At 40.5% G+C, this 20487-nt stretch overlaps 1 protein-coding gene across 8 annotated transcripts in view; it reads left to right on the top strand.

Annotated features, from left to right (window-relative positions):
- DOCK6 (dedicator of cytokinesis 6) overlaps window positions 1–20487 on the top strand; it is a 2991519-nt gene that overhangs the window by 2064055 nt on the left and 906977 nt on the right. For all 8 annotated transcript variants that reach the window (XM_044084603.1, XM_044084600.1, XM_044084599.1 and 5 more), the window contains 2 exons: window positions 10069–10209; window positions 18869–18982. In XM_044084603.1, coding sequence (XP_043940538.1) covers window positions 10069–10209; window positions 18869–18982 — 255 coding nt within the window. The remainder of the gene's footprint in view (window positions 1–10068; window positions 10210–18868; window positions 18983–20487) is intronic.

Below are 20487 nucleotides of genomic sequence, written 5' to 3'. Positions count from 1 at the left end.
ATAAATCTTGACGTTTTAATTAAGAACTGCCTGTCTGTAGACAGTGTTTTCTAAGTGGATACCACTCAACATGGAGCCAGACTCGCAAGTAATATTAGTTTGCCTTTTGGTTTCATATTAGTACCATGGCATTTATTACCACCAAACAAAATGTGTTTTTCAGTACAAAGCTGGCTTCACTTGGTTTATCCTGTATTTTGTAGGACAATCCAGGTTGGCATTTTATCCAGATGGATTTTTATGCAGTCATGCCTGGTGAAAGAGATGTTAAGCTGTCTCGCATTTGAAGCTTTTCTCCCTGAGTTTGTCTTCAGAAAGGACCATTGTTCAAGTGAGGTCATTGTGACCATTAAAACTACAGAAGTAAAATGAAAGTAAAGTTTGTGCTTGCTTTAAGTAAAATAAGGTAGTGCCCTATTTTAAAAACCTGTCAGCATGGCCTGTCTCATCTGTTTAATCAAGGATTATCTCCTTCTGTAGATCAGACTGTCTATTGGTAGAAAGTTTCTGCAGTCTCAGCAGGAATATTATACATCACCTACTGTGTTTGTACAGGCTCGGCACTAGAACAACTGTCACCACTTCAGTTTGTCAGTAATTGTTATAATCTAATGCTGGATCCTATGAGTAGTGAGTACCTATCTAATCCTGTTACCAACCCATAAACTACTTCACAGCTACACATACCTTTGTGAGAGTACTCAACCAAAAAGGGTAGTAGAGTCCAAGGATGTAGCCAGGCATCCACCCACTGCATTGCAGTGTGTGCTTTGAAGTTTAATGTACTGAGATACTGACTGAGTGAGTGCAGCTGTTATTCAGACTGGACTCCCTTTCATCAAAACTGAGCAAACAGTGTAACACACTTAGTTATATGCTTGGAATTATGTAGGGTGGGGAAGTTCTACAGTTGGGAGAACTACCTTCTGAAAGTTGTCATACAGTTTCAAAATCTTGGTTTTGTACTTGGTAACATCCCTAACATGGGATGTGAGTTACCACTTCGGTTAATAATTCAGTCTAGTAGGTGGATATATGTGCTTATTTTTCTTAATAAGAAACACTTATTATTGACACAAGAAACCCTGCAGTGGACATACTTTCAGTGGCAGATTCATGTCAGCTAGTACTTCTTGGAATTCATCAGTTCCAATGCCCTGGACCAGCTCATTTTGACCCCCACTAGAAGAAGCAACATCCTTGACCTGGTTATTACTAACATGGGTGACCGTTGCTCTACACCAATAGTCAATCCCTCTCTGGTCATATCCAACAATAAACTAATCACCATGGAAATCCACAACTCACCCACAGCCCCGCAAAGGTAAACACCTTGAAAAACTTCTCTAAAGCTGACTTTGGGCTCCTAAAAACAGAGGTGGCTAACTTCATAGCACCCATGCCAATGGAAAATAGCAGCATGACTGCAGAATCATACACCAGTGCGCTGTATGAACATGTACATAAATGCATGGGACTAGCCATACCCAGCAGAACCAAGAGGCTGTCCTCTAAAAAAAGGAAGCCAGTCTGGTGGGTCCCCTGCCATTAATAACCTCTACAACAGAAGGAAGAAACTGTTGCAGAAAAGGTGAAGTCCGAAGACTTGAAAAACTCCCTTATTAGCCTCAACAAAAAGTTGATATCCCTCATCAAATCCTCCAAAACTAGCTATGAAGGCAGAATTGCTGCAGACACCAAAAACAATCACAAAGCCCTCTATAGTTGCATCAGGAATCTCCTTGGCATTACCCAGATTTGCTCTGAGTTACGGAAGAATGGTACTTCCTATGCTGAGCCAACAGATATTGCCAACATACTGGCTGACAGATTGAGTGCCAGCTTTACTCCTCTCTCCCCCAACTAAAGGACGAATTACAATGCTGGAAGATGGCCAGGCACCCAGCATTACTGCAGCACAGGTTAAAGCTGCATTGCCCAAGGCCAAGAATACAGTTTCCATGGGACCTGATAAAATCCCTGGGTGTGATCAATATGAACTAAAAAGCGAATTGGCACCACATCAGTGTGCCCTGTTCAGTCACAGCCTCACCTCAGGCTTTGTCCCTACCGAATTGCGCACTGCTACAGTCATCCCTCTCCATAAAGGGGGAGCGACTACAGACCCTGGGAATTATCACCCCATTAGCCTGACTACTCTGATATGTAAAGCTATGAGCGCATCAACATGGACCTGATTAACAAAGATATAGGAAATCTTCAAACTCTAGAACCCACACAATTTGGCTTTGTGAAAGGGAGATCATGCCTGCTCAACCTGGTTGACTTCCTTGAGTCAGTCACCAGGGCTGTGGATGAAGGTAAGGCAGTGCATACAGCTCGATCTGGCCAAGGCCTTTGATACCATTCCTCACATGGGAATTATTGATAAACTCACCAAACTAGGCATCAAACCCCTATATCTCTAGGTGGGTTGCAAATTGGTTCACAGATAGTACACACAGTGTGAAAGTAGCAGACTCCAAGTCAGACTGCCGACCAGTTATGAGTGGAGTCCCACAGGGATTGGTTCTGGGTCCTCTCCTGATGTTCTTCGTGTTTCACTGTTGCAGTCATCACATTTGGGTTATCTGCTTGCAGTAGCCCTCAGTCGGCCTGATTAACAAAGTCTTGGTACTACATCAGTTGCTGTCTCCTCTTCCGTGACATCAGGTCGTCAGGGGTATAAAACATGCAGCCGACATCATTACATCAGTCTTTCTTGCCATGCGGTGCCTGAAGCAGAAGCAGTTCTCAAGTGCCGGTCAGCTGACTCCTGAAATTTTCGTTTTCGAGTTTCAGAACCCAAGTATTCAACAAAAAGCTAAGTACTCCGTTGGGGAAACTTTTTCTTGCTCTAAACCGATGTCAGTGAAAGTAAATAATTGCATTTCTTGTGGAAAGCAAATACCTCATAAAGAATTTCATTCATACTGTATTCCTTGCCTAGGCCCTGACCTCAGCGTACCTCACTGTCGGTTTTGTGCCTTATTTAAACCATGAACTATCCGTCGTCGGTATATTTTTTCACTTCTAAATATTTTGGTGCTCAGTTTAATTATCCCGATATGTGTTCAGTAAGCCATCCAACTACCGATATTCAGAAAAAAATGCAAAGATAAAGACAGACAGGCTGCCGAGGTGCTGGTACTCAGTGAGGCACTTTCACAGCCCCTGATACCCGCTACTTCAGATTCGTAGGTCTCTACTGAGACCCATTCGGAGTCCGGTATGCAGCGAGATGTTTCAACTTTGGAACCTGCAATTGTCTCTACCTTGGATGGGTCCGGAGCCGCTGTGCAGGCACCAGCTTCTGAGGTTGTTTTCAGGCCTACTGACTTGCATATTAAACCAACGCCATCTTCTTTTTCAAGGCCTAAAATTCGAACCATGCCTAGAAAACTGATGCCCAGACCGCATGGTCAGGCCTCTATGCCTAAAATACAAATGATTAGAATGACTGAAGACCTTCTTACTTTAATCAGGGGAAGCCAACCTTCCCCATCTAAGAGACCTAGGACTGAGTTTGCTTATGGTACTTCTGACCAGGATTCCGAAATTTCTGTTTCCTCTGATGACCAGGATTTACCCTTATCTACGTATGAGGATTCTGATGCTGAGGACTCTATTCCCTCTGCTTCTCCCCCAGAGGATTTCTGTTTTGTTGAAACCTTGCATACTCTCAGGGAGCATTTTCATTGGGAAAGTCAGGATTTCTCTGATTTCTTACTCCTGCCCCAGCACAGGACTTTAGCTATACCTACTGTACGGGACATTGTTGATGATGCCTTTTTGGAATCTAGCGCGGCCCCTGACTCTTTACCTCCTGCTCCCAGAAAACTTGATAGATATTACAGGGTTCCTGACTCTCACAAGTACCTTTTCAAAAATCCTACTGCAGATCCTGAAACCATTTCACAGGGATCCAAGGGCATTAAAGCTTCTACCAAAAATCCTACCCCCTCTGATAGAGACTCCAGGGCGCTGGATAGATGGGGTAAGAAGGTATACACTTCTACAACTTTGGCCATTAGGGCCTTGACTTGCCAGTTTCATATGTTAAAGTATCAGCAGCATATTATTGGATTGCTTAAACAGAAAATGATATTGATTCCTGATTGTGCTGAAAATAAGGATTTACAGGATTTAATGCATTCTGCTTAAAAAGTTGGTAAATATACTTTGCAATGTGGTTTTGATTCACTAGAGGCATTTTGCAGGGCTGCTGTAACTGGGTCTGTACTTAGAAGGCATGCTTGGCTTAAGGAGCAGTCCTTGCCAGATTATGTTAAAGCGAAATTACTGGATGCTCCCTTAAATCAGGACTGCCTGTTTGGCAACAAGGCAGAAGAATTTATTAAAAGGTTGGAGGAAAAAGCTAAATCTATGCGAACTGTTAAAGATTTTTTACAAGTACAACCTCCGAGATTTAGTAGTCATTGGCCTTCTAAGAATTGGTCCTTTCCTGCCTCTTCCAGACCTTCTCAATCCAAACTCCGATCCAGCAGAGCATCCAGACTTCAGTCCCAGGGTATGCACAGGACTAAGCATTGGGGGGGGTGGGCCTCCACTTCCAAACCTGGGAGTAATAAAACTCCCCCCTATGGTAAACTGTCTCAATGACTTATTTTTAAAACTTCCAAGCACTTCTCAACTGACTGCCTCTTTGGGGGGAAAGATTGCGCTTCATGCAAAGAACTGGGGACTTATTACCCAGGACAAATGGGTTTTAAGTATAGTGTCCCAAGAATACAGATTTCACTTCCACATGTTGCCAACTCCAAGCGGTTGGCCAGATCTACCTCCAAATCAGTGAGCAGATGCCCAAAAGCAAGTACTCTCTCTCTTAAGCATAGAGGCTATTCAGTTGGTACCAGAAGAGGAAAAGGGACAAGGTTTCTACTCGAGACTTTTTCTGGTACCCAGAAAAGACAATTCATGGCATCCGATCCTGGACCTGTCTACTCTAAACACCTTTTTGGTGATTCCAAAATTCAAGATGCTGACTCTTCACCAGTTGCTTCCTATGCTAGGCAAAGATGCCTAGTTGGCAAAGCTAGATTTAAAGGAAGCATACCTGCACATCCCAATCAGGGAATCTTGCAGAATATGCCTACATTTCAAAGCAGGCTACATGCACTATCAGTTCTCTGCATTGCCCTTTGGCTTATCCACTGCACCCAGGGTATTCACAAAGTGCCTAGCTCCAGTCATTGCATTTTGAAGGCAAAGAAATATTCAAATATACCCATACCTGGACGATTGTCTAATTCAGGCAGAAAACCAGGACATACTTATGAATCATCTGGCTTTTGTACAAAGGGTGCAAAATTGTCTGGAGTACACCATAAACGAAAATAAATCACACCTGGTACCCTGTCACCAAATTATATTCCTGGGAGCAAGCTTGAATACAACATCCCAGATGTCTTTCCTCACGCCAGAGAAACAAATTCACTTGACAACGTACTTCAAACAAGTGGCCACAAAAACCCTGCTATCAGCAAGGCAAAGACTACAAACCTTGGGGTTCATGGCCTCTTGCATTTTTCTAATTCCATATGCAAGACTGCGTATGAGGAAACTACAATGGTATCTAAAAAGCCTATGGTGTCAACATTCTCAGGATCTAGAAGCAATGATTCCTATCATACCTTGCCTACGCCTAGAGTTCCTTTGGTGGGCAGAGGCCTGCCACCAGAACAAGGGACTACCATTCACACTACCCCCAGCCGCGCAAACCCTAACAACAGACACATCAGACTATGCATGGGGGTGAACCTGGCAGGGAAGTGCATTCAGGGCAAATGGAACCCAAGTCAAATGCACCTGCACATCAATCTAAAAGAAATGTTAGCTGTAAAGAATGCTCTGACAGCCTTCAAGGACCACATTCTTCCAGGACAATTAATGGTAAAGACGGACAACACCACTGTTATGTGGTACATAAACAAGCAGGGGGATACACATTCTTACTCCCTCTGCAGACTAGCCATGGCATTGTGGAACACAGCCTTGAGCTACCAAGTGCATCTACAAGCTCAATTCCTGCCAGAAAACTAAATACACTGGCAGACAGATGAAGCGGAAATTTCATGGACCCACACGAGTGGAAACTGGAACCAAGGATTTTCAACATGTTGACAAGCAAATAGGGGAGCCCAGATATAGACCTGTTTGCCTCCCCTCAGAACTATCAATTGGAAATATTTTGCACAAGGACTCCCTGCAGACAAGTTTGGAAAGTGGATGCTCTGCCCTTCAGCTGGAAAAACCTAACAGTTTATGCCTTTCCTCCTCGGCCTCTGCTCTCCAAAGTACTACAAAAGATCAAATAAGACAAACCAAGGATGATTTTGATTGCACCAGACTAGCCACACCAACACTAGTACCCCCTCCTGCGCATTGTGTCACTGTGGGCCCCATGGCACCTGCCTCAGACTCCTACCCTGCTGTCTCAGCAGGAGAACCAGATTCTGCACCCTCAGCTTCAAACACTGAACCTAGCAGCCTGGCTAATTACCTAATCTCTCCTTTACCATCCCTCAGTAAACCAGTGATGAATATTTTAGAGGCAAGGAAGCCTAGTACTAGAAAGTCTTATGCTGAAAACTGGAAAAGATTCTGTGCCTGGAACCATTCTCAAGAGATGAGCACAGCAGTGCCCAATTTACCTCAGATTTTACAATACTTTGGAGATGCTTCACAAGGGCCTGCCTTTTTCCTCAGTAAATATTCACGCCTCAGCCATTTCAGCTCATTATAACACAGAACCTCCCCTCTTCTCTCATTCACTGCTCAAGCAGTTCCTCAGAGGGGCCAAAAATTTAAGACCACCCAGGAGAGCTCCAAATCCAGCCTGGAACCTTAACTTTGTATTGGAGAAACTCACCCTTCCTCCTTTTGAGCCAGCTGCTACTGCAGATTTAAAATTTCTTTCTTGGAAAACAGCTTTCCTTTTAGCAATCACTTCAGCAAGAAGGGTATCTGAATTACAGGCCCTTATGGCAGTGGAGCCTTTCATCATTTTTCATGCGGACACGGTGTCCCTCAGGACCAGTCCCTCTTTCATGCCAAAGGTGGTATCCAGTGTGGCCCTTAATCAGTCCATTAATTTGCCAACCTTCTTTCCTAATCCACAGAACAAAGGGGAATGGATATGCACTCCTTAGATGTGCACAGACTACTTAGATTCTACTTGGACAGAACTAAACCTCAAAGGAAATCTTAACAACTGCTGGTGACATTTGCTGCAGGGACAGATGGGAAGGCTGTTTCAAAGCAAACCCTCTCCAAATGCATAGGCCATTGCATTCATTTCTGCTATAAGCACCAAGGAAAACCTATCTCACAGGGGATCAGGCACCACTCAACAAGGGCTGCATCTAACACTACAGCCTTTCTCAGAGGTGTACCTACCAGGGACATCCTAGAAGCATCTACCTGGAGGTCTGTACATACTTTCACCAAGCATTACCATTTGCCAATTTTCTCTAAATCCAGAGCTGGCTTTGCTACTGCAGTCTTGCAGGGCCTTATAGCTAGTCCTAATGCTATCTAAATTCCTCCTTCCATCCTTAGCTTTGGGAATCTACCCAAATGTGATGACTGCAACAGTGAAACACGAAGAACATAGTACAGTTGTGTACATTTACCATAAATTTAGATGTTCGAGTGTATTTACTGTTGCAGTCCTGGTTACCCTCCTTGCAGCCCCCTGACTTCTTTTGGCTATACCTCTTCTCTCCTTTACAATTCTTAAAAGCTTTTTGGTGTATTTGCTTTTTTGTTGGAGTTATAACCATGTATATTTATAGATTTAATTGCTTCCCATTAGGGGGGGGCACCTGACATCTGGGGCAAGAAAAACTAATGTAATGACGTTTGCTGCATGTTTTATACCCCAGATATCACGGAAGAGGAAACAGCAACCGACGTAGGACCCAAGACTTTGTTAATCAGGCCGACTGAGGGCTACTGCAAGCAGATAACCCAAATGCGATGACTGTAACAGTGAATACACTCGAACATCTACATTTACAGTAAGTGTACACAACTGTACTTTTAGCATCTATTTCTCAGAAGTCCAGGCCAACACAAAGGGACTCTGGCTGACCAAGTTTGCAGATGACTGCAAGCTGGGAGCCATTATTAACTCCCCAAGTGATGCAGACATCCCACAGAAAGGCCTCACTGAAACCAATGACTGGTGTAGAAACCATGGCCTTAAGCTTAACGCCAAAAATGCGTAGTCATCCCCTTTGGTAAAAACTCAGTTCCCACTAATTACCACATCGATGGGAGCCCACTGAACATCAAGGGCGTTATAAGAGATCTGTGGATGCAGGTTGACAGCAACCTCTTCTTTGACCACCACATTGCCACTGTGGTTAGAAAGAACTTCTGTGTGACACATCTCATTACCAAGGGTTTTGCATGTAGGAAGAAAGAGGTCATCGTCTCTCTTTATTCTTCCCTCATTAGACCAATCATTGAGTATAATGCCCTAGTTGACATGTACCTCACTAGACACCTGCAGTAGCTGGAGAGGCCACAGAAGTACCTCACAAAGAGGATCCTAGGCATTAAACACATGTCTACAAGGACAGACTCAAAAGACTCCAGCTATTCTCTGTTTCATATCATCTACTAAGATGTGATCTCTGTTTGACTTACAAAGCCATGTCTGATCCAGCTCTGTTAGAAATGCTACATCTAAAGAAAATCCCAATCCCTCTGCACCACACACTCTAGAGACCTCAGCCACATTACCACAATCAACAGAACATGCTGGAGGGACAGGTTCATAACCCAGAGACTGCCCATGCTCTGGAATAGACTTCCCATACATGTCAAGCAGAGCACCTCACTGGTCCTCTTCAAGAGAAATCTTGATGAGTGGATTGGAAAAAGAAAGTTCACCCCAGGGATCACTCCCGTGGCTCTACTTGATAGAGGCACTGGGAACTAACATCGGGCAGCACGATGCCAGGGCACTTCTACGGGCTAGGCTTGTAAAGGCTCCAGGGCCATTAGCCTAGTACACACCTATGAACCTATGACTGCAGTGTTAAAATACAGAACTACAAATGATTAAACTCAAATGTTCAAGCCCCAAAACATTGTGGGGAGGGGACACTTTTTTTTTGCAGGTGAGCAAGCCCCCTGTACCCCAACATTCCCTGCTAAATGTATATACAAACCCTGAGATCACACTTCAGTGGGGAAAGGGCAACTCATTCCTTGCTGCCCTGTGATTTTGATCAGGAAAAGACGGTAGTGTTTGATCGGCTGTGCTGGCTTTTCCAACATTCAACGAAACATCATGTTGATAAAAAAAAGTATAACTCATCCACACACACAAACATACATGTGTGTTTGTATGTATGTGTGTGTTTATGTATAAATATATATATATATATATATATATGTGTGTGTGTGTGTGTGTGTGTGTGTGTGTGTGTAAAATGTATATAAATACACACACATAAATATTTGTGTGTTTGTATGTATGTATGATGTATGTATATAGTTTACAAGATGGTTAACAAGTCTGGATACATAAAATAATTCAGTGAATGAAATGAGTAGTGTGACCATCATATCTACTTTGTTATTAGAAAAAGTATATATTTTAGGTAAGGATAGTGTTTTGAATAAATCAGCCACTATCACACATTCCAGAAAAATAACAATTTTCTCGGTCTTTTTCCCGTGTGAAGATGAAAGTCAGTACCACCATCTGATGGCACTGAATGATCACATGTCTTGTGCTTATTTATTGTCTAACAGAGACTTTTGAGTAGCTTATTTTATTTTTATCAGCTTTTAATGTGTACACCTTTGGGTTTAATATCTTGTGAGCATTATGTTGTCATTTATATGGTTTGGTAGAGTTCTTACATTTTGTTTAATTAGTTGTAAATGTAATCAGTGTGTGCATGAAATTCTGCACCAACTGCCGTTGTTTACAGAAAAAGTATTTTGCTGTTTTTTGACATGAGTTACAGACGTTAAGGTGGTTCTTTTCTCTCTGATAATTAATTTTCAGATTTATTTTTTACTTAGGTGAAAAGCATGGCACACCACCTGTACCTGTCTGACAAAATTAACACTCCCCGAAAGATGCGGTTTCCTGACAGGTTTGTGGATGACATCAATGCTCTGATCTGCACTATCAGCACAGATATAGCAGGCCAGTACCAGAAGGTAAACATTTCTGCTTTCATCTGAACTTTAATTTAGAAATCTAATAAAATAAACTTTTCTTAAAAACTTTGTTAAATTGTGGGGGATGTCCTCTCTCATTTTAAGAGTGCCAAATTTCACTGCTTTCCATTTTTAAATTTAAGTACAAATAATTGACCATATCTTATTTTTTCTTTTATTTTTTCTCTTTTTATTATTTTTTCAATTATTTTTTCTCTTATTTTTTCTGTTTTTACAATATTTTTTCATTAAATTATTTAAACTATTCGTTGGAACATCGTTTTTTTCCCTGTGACTGCAACAGCAGTATTGGTTTGTGGTAAAAGGACAGCCTTTATTGTTCCGGAGCAGCATTGTGTTTTTACTGTGGTCATGTCTTCGTGTTGTTAAGTTTTCTTCAGTAAGGGCTTTATGTCTTTTATAAAGTGGTGAGTTGTGGCATCTGACTTGGTTAGTATGTTCAGAAGTACAAAAAAGAAACGTTCTGCTGAGTCACTTCTGGTTAAATGTGAAGCTCTAATTTGTCAGCCGTTGTCTTTTGGAATGCAGTGAGTCGTCTAGACACATTTTAATGTTATTAGCAATTATATCAGGTTTAGTAAACAATAAAGTACATATTGTCTAAGTTGAGGTTGCAACTGCGGCCATAAATATTGTAGACATTTTCCCATTTACTTTATTCTCTGATGCTGTTTTTAAGCTTACAGTCACTAGTTGCTTGAAGTACTTTATGACCGTGTAGTGATGCCTAGCCCAACAAAGCACAACCCTCAGTTGCCCTGATCACAGAATAATGACTGTAAACAGACTGTAAAAGTCTGTTTGACATGGCAGGTTGGAGAAATCCATCTCCTTTGGATATTTTTTTTAATGTGATAACTGTCACCTGTTTAAAATTAAATGATTTTAAAATACATTTATTATTTTAAGAAAATGAAATGTGCGTTGCCTTAGTCATTTAATTCATAAGTTCACAGGAGGTTCTGTAGTTTCCATGTATCCCTCTTCTGTCTCTGATGTCATACAAAGGCAGAGCTGTAGAGCAGACTGCTGGGGAGCTTGTTTAGAATGAATACTGAGGATGAGAGGAAGTAGCACCAGTATAGGAACTGTGGTTGGCCATCAAGGAATGAGTGAACCTAGGAAGGAGTACTTGTTTCAGGTGAAAAAATGTAGCAAGGTGAGATGGAAGGAAGAGTAGTGGTTGTGCATAGCTTGAGAAGAAAAAATAAAAACATATGCTGTTACCAAATGTTGACATGCACAAAAGTTAAACTGCAAAAGTAATGATTAAAGTTATGTGGTCAACAAAATACATTGCTGTGTGCCTTGTTTTCCTTAAAAGTACAGTTAACTTTAGACAAGTGAAGGAAAATGAAAAAGTAGCTCAAGGGGGTCTGTACTTTTTCACTGAAACACTGTAGTCATAGAAATCTAATGGTAAGTGGGGCACCTTTTGTAAAGCTGTTCTGTACCTCCACCATTACTTTAATATAACCATCTGCAGAGTCACAACAGTCAGTAGAGAGGAGAAAGAAAGAGGTTGTTCAAATGCTGCATTATTCATTGCCTAGTTTTACATCTTTTACTGCTGTTGTTGCAGCCTAACGTTAAAGGAAGCCAGTATTCAGCACTGACAGATGTCTATTTTCTTTGAGACTGATTAGAAAGTAGTGAATAAATTGCGGAGTTTGTATTCACTTTCATTTAAAATAGCTACTAATATGCATTTAAGCTATTTACGAGTGCTTTTAATGCTTGTTTTTTGTTATTGCACATTGTTTAGCATAAGCTAAGCATTCATCATCAATTCCCTCCCCCTTTTTTTTCTCTATTTTCTACATGGGGTCATCTCTGTCGATTCAAAGCCACACTCCTCCCTTCTTCAGCACTCATGCCTGACTGTCGCAGATCTTCTCTCTCACAAAATCCATCCACCTGTTTACTAGATGCTCTCATTTCCTCTTGCCTTCTTCCTGTATGTCCTGTAAGCTAAGCAGATCAGTAAAAATTTGCTTACTTTCTGTTGTCATCCATTAATTCACTGGTAAGCTGTAGTACAGTAATGTAGATAGAAAACAAGATGCCTTTTCTGCTTCTTTTTTTTAAATGAGACAAAGTTCTTATTACATTAGGGTAGAGTCTATTAGCAAAGTATGGCTGTATTGTAATAGTTACTATCAATGTTACAAAGCAAATCCCGCGGTGGTGGTGGTGCTGCGGTAGCGTTGTCGCCTCACAGTAAGACGCTGTCCGGTTTGATTCTCAGCTAGAGCGTCTTCTGCGTGGAGACATGCGTGAATGGGCGTACCTTCGTTGAAGGCTGTGCGTCAGGCCTGGCAAGCCAGTACGTAAAAATCAACTGCCAATCATTAGCGGACCGGAGTTCCGCTGTGGCGACCCCTAACCGGGAAAAGCCGAAAGACACAAAATGTTACAAAGCAATTAGTGACTAGTACTTTGTACACTCTTTACTTTGATATTTTGCCCGTAAAAACACATTACCCAGTAATAGTGAGCTACAGCTGCAGATATTTTACTGATGCTTAAAGGAGTTTCTCGAGTGAGCTGCATGGCATCTTGTTTCCTCTTTCTTTTGTTTTGGACTTGATATCCTATAAATATTAGAATACAACTTGAGCTCGGTTATTAGTTTCACAATTAAGAATAAATTTAGTGAAGGTAAAGTCCATGAAAGTTGTCAGTGGCCCTTTAATAAATCTAGTTTTTAAATTCTACCTTCAGACATTTCTTACTGAGCAGCCTTTATATTTGTTGCAGTTGTCCATTATTGAAACAGAGTATGCTAAATTCCCTGTTTTTGTATTAATTTGTGTTATTTCATATTAGGTCATTGCTATATTTAGCAAATCACATATAGTTGTTTGTAAAAATTTGTTAGTTGGGACATCTCATCCTTAGTGCTTTCTGGTTTGACAGCCATCTTGAGGTATCGAGCTCGTGTTCTGCTACATTAGTTGAGTTCATTTGAAACGGAAAACTAAATGCTGTTGGACAAAAGTGATGTAGAGGTATCAGTGTAGAGTTGTGAACCTTTGCAATCTGTAGATCAGAAAAAAAGCAGTATCGTTCTTTGATAATTTTAGACCGCAGCCTGAAAGCCCTGCATTGGACATCAAGCTGTAATATGCCCATGTTTTTGAGGTTACTGAGGGGAGTTAAAGACTGCAGTTAACAGAGTTCTAAAGAAAAACGGTAGGAGTAATGAGATGGTAACAAACACATTGAAGTGGCTAATGAGAATATGCTACATTGGACACTTTGTCTTTATTGCTGTTTACAAGCATTCTTTTGGAATATGTTAATGAATAGCAGTAAATGTGAATTGATACAGAGCTGTTTCAGCTGTTGTCACTTCCAGCAGCTTCTTCCTGCTGCCATTATCTAGGAAGCACATCATACAGATGTTTGCACAAGTTCCTGTCTTGCACGTGCGCATGCATGCAAGCCATCTATAAAATTATATGAAATAGCCAGGAAACGCATGGCTAATGTTATTTGTTAATCTAAGGCAGACCTTGAGCAAGAACTAAATAAGAATAGTGATTGGTATTACATTTATAGATATGCAGAAGAAAGTACGAATCAGCCTAAGAAGAAATTCAGCCTACATACTGAGTTGTATGGTGATTTTAATGAAGAAAAATGAAGTTTCCATTTGGGTAGGCTCATGAGATCTATGTAAAATAAATAAGTGTGTAAAGCCAACTGTCTGCAGTTGAAGCAGTTTTAGAAGTGCCAAATGCTGTGTTTTGCTTTCAAAACTAGGTAAAAATGAAGCTATAAATTTGTGTGCATAATGTGCAGTTTGGAAGGTACAGTTATTGAAGACCTTGAAGGTGTTGTAAAAGTACTTGATTATATATCACTGTGGCATTAGACACAAGAACAGCATGACAAGAGACTGGCAGCTGGTAAATAGATTAAGATGGCATAGTTCCAAGGGTAGATATGACATGAGGAATATGAAGATCATATTCTGAACTCTGGGGAACTGAATCCTGATTTATAAGTACTGAGAACAGTTGTGTAAGTGCTGAGACAAGACAACAAGGCATTATAGAAGTTTCTAAGAGGAATGCAACGTTTTAGAAGGTAACTGTACCTCTTGGAAAGTTAGAGCATAGTGTAGCTTGGAAACAAAGTGCACAGGAAGATTGCTTTGAAATCCTTTAATGTTAGAGCATCTGTGAGTAGTTTAAGTACTGTGATATAAGTAACCTGGTTGAGGTGTGGGTAGTTATTAGTCAGAATGGTGTAGGAGAAGAGCCTCAGTATAAGGTGGCCATGAGGACTTGCACAGTCAGGCATAGGCCATACTGACCAAAACAAAAAGAAAGGTAATAATGGTGTGTTGCAGCTTCCCTCATAAGTTTCTGGTATAGGAGATGTAATTGTACGGAGGAAGATCACCTGACTTTGGTTCAAGGTTATTTACAGAAACATGACATTGATAATGCTGAGACAGAGAAGGCACTGTTGGCTTGAGAAGGTCCAGGTCCATGTAAGAACATAGAAATGATAATAGGCAGGTTGTCATGGGGACCATAAGATTCTAGCCATATATTCGTCTAAGTTAACAAACTTAAGCTCTTGCCACCCTTGTCAAGCATTAAGATACTGCTTACCTCCCAAACTGAGCAGGGCCTTACATGGTAAGCCTTTTATAAATTTGTGTCTACCCATTTAGTCACCAAGACTAGCCTTAAAGGTAGCCAAAACACTACTTTGACCTATAATGGCACCTTATTCCATACGCTGGGAATATGTTGTATTAGGAATCTATCCCTCCAGTGGGTCTTGTTTATGTTCTGGTGTAGATTTGGTTCTCTTGTCCAGTTGTTTGTAGAGGCATTGCTTTGGCAAAGAAATAGGAGTTCAAATAGGACTGGGTCTTTCATGACTTAAAAAGTTAGACACAGGTCACCTTGGAGCAGCTGGTAGGCTACAGAGTATAAGGAGAGTCATGCTGACTGTTTGGGTGAGTTGAAAGAATTAAAACTTTTAATTTTTGTGGCTAAATATCTTTGGGGAGTGGGGGTGGGGAGTTCCTGCTGAGCAATATGCTTGGATTTATACATGCCATAGGTGGGCATTGTATTTGATAATGGTTCTGCTACGGGAAGAATACAGGGTAGGATGATTTCCTTGATTCTTGAAGATATTCCCTTGGTAATTAACCAGACCTGATAGAAGAATTTTCTGACTGTAGAGAAGAAGTGCAACTAGAACTATGTATGGTTTTAAAAGTACCTGCAACAGAAGAGAAAAGATGTGGAAGGGAAAGGTAATTTCAACACTCAAGCAGACTTGCTGGACCAGATATCAACTTTTGGCATCCTTGCTTGTTTGATGCAGCATAACACATTTCCTACATAATGGATACAGTAGCTAACCCTTTTGTTTCATAAAATTGTCACTCACTACCATGAGTGTCTCTCTGTTTCATTAGACATCAGTTCAAGTCACTTATTTCATTTTTACACCATGCTCTGGGATATGAAAACAGTTAAAGCTTAATTTACATCACTGGGGTTTAGAATATGTGGGGGGATGAAATGAAGAAGGGGTGTATCAACTTTGTCTGGCGATCCAAGGGGCCAGGATAGTAGTGGATAAACTGGCAGTGGCACTGTGGGGTTGGGCGTGTGGCACAGCTAGGTATGAGGTGTTAGGATCTAGCATGTACTATAGTGCAAAGCTTGAGGGCTGTGAACGATTGACAAGGCTGGAAGTATCTACTTCAGGAAGTAGCCATAAAGGAAAGTAAGAGCAGGATTATATGTACCTGTGTAATAAATCGAGTGCTGGAAGAACATGGAGAATGTAGCAAGGACAACAATGTTTGCTTAGAAATAGAAAAGAAATATGGTATATTAGTTGTTTAAAGTGGAGAGGGGTATGGTGTAATAACAAAAAAGTGAGAAGGTAAAGGAATAATTAGGCTGGTGATATATGCGACAAAAATAAAATGAGTTAAGTGTTTAAAGAAAAAATAAATGCATGTTCAGAACAAAAACTGATGGCAATTAGTGTAGTTTAGAAGTTAAAAAGTTGCTACATTCCAGACTGTTAGCAGGCTGGTCAGCAGTTGCTTACAGCTTGAAATAAAAATAATAATAATATTAATAAGATGAGGACATCATTTCTCATATTTAGTATGCTTTTTCCAAGTACTGAATGTGATGATCCACCACTACCAGCCAGTAATCAAGGAGCCTTAATCCTCACCACTGGCAACAGTGGAGGAGTGTTCACTGAAAGGATGACAGTTACACACACAGTATTTCCAGATGCAGCTCTCTGTATCAAGTGCAATTTCCCTTAAGAAATGCAGAGACCACAGTCAGTCCAGGGCTGGTTTCTCACTCTTTCTCCAGATCCCCAATAAGACTCCCCACTGGCACAGAGATCTCAGCTGAGTGACCAAGCCATGACCTCCAGCATCCTCTCTGCCTAACCAGTGCTCTGTGTCTCTGCCCAAGTAGCTGACACGCACACTTTTTGAGGTTTGCTTTAGACACACACACACACACACACACACACACACACACACACACACACACACACACACAAAACCACACACCTGGAAAAAGCTGGTACAGGTTTACTAGCTGTGCCCCCTTCTGCCCAGACTATAAGGTAGTTTCTACTGCCACCAGTCACTCTTTAGCAGCTACTTTCAGGCCCTTAATAAAGGATGTCCAATCTTACTGTGTAATATTAATGTTAATATTAACACAAATGGTAGTTTGACCAAGAGCAAGGCTATTAGGAGTGGCCCATGCTGTGTCACCACATACATATGCAAGTACACTTATCTCTACACAAATCAGCCACAATGAAAGGTTTAAATATATTTAGTAATAAATAATAAAATTGCAAGACAGTACTAAGTATATAGTCACAGTGACAGAGTTTAAAACCACAGGAAATATTTAAAAAAATTGCAGGACAGTCTCAAATAAGTAAAGAAAAATATGTAAACTAAGCTTCATTATATTCCTGACTGTATGTAAGAGAATTACTGTAACCTAAGAACTTACTAATAGAGGAAGGCCGATGTAGTGAATGGATCTTCTAGTTGTTGTCAGGTCCAAGACAGAATGCAGAATGATGTGTCTCACTAAGCGACTTCTCAAATTAATATCTCAAATATTACTACTGGGATAGCTTGCAGAATGACATAATTTCTTGTCATCTAACTCTAGTTCTCAGGTGAAACTTCCACTGCTGGAAGCTGGCAGTATTTAGCATCTACCTGTGAAAATACATAGACCTCAGATATTTGGCAGATGCTGGAAGTCATAAAATTGCATTCTTTCATGCTTTCTGAGGTAGTAAATAGTTCATTCCGACGACAGAACAGAAAGCTTCTCTGCACAACTGTGTGTCTCTAGCTGCATTGAAAACTGAAAGATACCATCTTTCATTGCCTATAAAGTAATTTAATTTCAGCTAGTTTCCTAAAATTTGCTGGACTGAAGTTAACCTCCCGTATTCCAGTTTCCATTGTTAAAATATTTACATTTAGACAGTTACAATAGTGCATGTACATTTCTGTTCTCTTCCAGCAGGGCACACTGTGGCTGCATTTCAAACACAAACACTTTGTAAGATACCTTTTCAACACACGTCTGTACAAACCAGTTTGATAATCACATGGCATACAGTTCTAATATAGTTGTAACACAAGCATCTTCTATAAATCATGTTGATATTCACAAATGACATATAATCATTTACAAAATTCCAGATAGCTGTGCTGGCCAGTTTCTTCTAAATACCATATTTTCAGTACCACGATTAAGTTAAAGTGAAACAGAAGTACTGCATGTAGTTGTCTTTCAAGTATTGTTGGTTTGAATAGGACAAGGCAGCCCATGACTAGTGTCATGGGCATGGCAAAACATAGTGCAGTCAGTGCTGCAGGCATTAGTGAGTTAAGGTTTGGTATGATGAAAGGCAAGAAAAAAGAAAGCTACAAAACAGGAATTTATTTTTTAAAGATGTAAAAGAAATAGAAAGAAAGCATCAGCTGGAAAATGGGGTGACTGTGTCTGTGTAAACACATGGTAATATAAGCCAAGGAGATGAAATAGTATAGGAATGGAAGTAACCTCAGCGGTAATGATGTAATAGTTAAGGGAGTAAGCAGTTCTGTTCACTCCCTAGTATTTGCATTTGTGTGCTACTGGACACCAGGCCAATTGGAAATTAAGGGTATTGAGATTGGGAATAAAAGGTCAGCAGTGTGGTAAAGGAAGTACGGCGGTGTGTTGTATATGCTTCTCAAAGCTTTCATTACAAAAAACAGAAAAATACCTCAGTAATATTAAAAATGATGTTCAGAATCACAGAGAGCATGGAAATTCTTTGTGTTCAATATTGTCTTGACTATGAATTTGCTTAGGTTGCCTTGTCAGTGGTTACACCATTTTACTGTTCCATTTATAACACTATAAATGCTTGCTGTTGTCACATGGCACCAAACTGTTCATGAGTTGTTATTGATGCCCCAGAATTTATCAGGGGTCAAAAGTGTACTGTTTTATGTATTTGCATATTTGTGTAGATAAATTTCTGTATGGCAGAAAGCTCTCTGTGTCTGTTTACCTTGTGTCTTGTTTACTTTTAGGATCTGGAATTAATTGAACGACTGAACACCAGTGTGGCATTTTTTCTGAATGATCTGTTTTCACTCGTGGACAGGGGATTTGTGTTTAATCTCATACGCTCATACTATAAGCAGGTAATGTATTGTAGTCTGAAGTCGATATAATTTATGAACATCTTTTGTGCAGCTTTTACACTTTGATTTGTGGCTCCTGTGGCTTCAGTCAATGCCATTAAGATCACAGGACTGGGAAAACTAATGTATATTTTAAAGACATAATTAGCAGTGGCATTTGCGCTTGTACGAGTGCCAAGATATCCATATGTAAAAGTTCACCTGTGGTGTTTTGTGTTTGTGATAAACCCTGGCAGACATAAATCATGTTTATATCACGTTATCGAAAGATGAAAATAGCGAATGCTATTTCATCGGCCCCAAAACATCTAAACATGAAAATATAGAACATTCAGAACAGCAAATTTTTTCCCATGGAAAAAATTTGCTGCTCCGAAACACACACACACACACACACACAAAACAAGCACATCAAACAAACAGCAACCACACACATACACTTAAATTCCTACATCTAACGCTACACTAAACTAAGCATACACTACTATCTACCCACTTACCATAACCCAAACCCTAACCCTAAGGTCTGTCACTATCACACACTCACCTAACCCATGCCCTAACTCACTTAAACCGCCCCTAAGCCTAAAGTCTGTCACTTTCGCACAGACGCCTAACCCACGCCCTAACCCTAACTCACTTAACCCGCCCCTAACCCTAACGTACAAACAATCGCACACTTACCTGAACCCAACCTGTAATGTTCCACCACAGAGCTAAGAATAGCGAAGCTACAGAAACGGCCAATCGAATTCTTTCCCGAGGAAAGAATTCGCTGTTCTGCAGCTTCGCTACTCTTAGTGTTCGCTGAATAGTGTTCGATATCAGAACATTTGAAGTTTTAATACTTCGATGTTCTGATATAGACCCCAAAATCAATAGGGGAAAAAGTGGGCAAAATGAATACTAGCCTTTTGTAATGGATTTCAGGTATTCAAGTTTAGCTTTCTGTCTTTTTGGAAATGGAGAGTCAGCTGTTTGCACATTTATTTTTTGGTGGAGGGAGGGGGCAGTGCTAGGGGCCAAGTTATGTTATTACCAAGGAGAGACATATTGTGTTGGGAGATTGGTATGATTAGATTAGAGCATCCTCAACAATGTGTAATGATATGAAATTGCATCTTCAAAAACATAGTAAGATCTTTTACTTTCTGGGCCTAATTTTATTTCCAGTAGTATTACGTCTGGAGTTTGAATATGTTTTACATATCCAGCCTGATTTTCAATTCTAACTGCATTGTTGGTATAAAACTGTAAGACTTTAGGACACACAGGATAAGCCCACTTCAAAAATAAGTATTTAACTTGGATTTCGGTGAACTTCCAATTTTCAAAATGTTCATTCCCTAGTAGGGGTTTTAGTATCTCCACCCTTGCACTCATTACTCTAGGGTCACTGCACCTTGGAATAAGGACAATCTCATGAATACAGCAGATCTCCTTAATTGAGTGTGTCATTCAGCCAAATGTGCATTATTTCTAGCCTTCACACAGTGTTCTGCATG

The sequence above is a fragment of the Protopterus annectens genome, chromosome 9.part0 (assembly GCF_019279795.1).
Source record: "Protopterus annectens isolate FY-2018-M chromosome 9.part0, PAN1.0, whole genome shotgun sequence".
NCBI lineage: Eukaryota > Metazoa > Chordata > Ceratodontiformes > Protopteridae > Protopterus > Protopterus annectens.
Note: the sequence above shows the minus strand (reverse complement) of the source record. Positions and strands in the feature narration are given on the sequence as shown.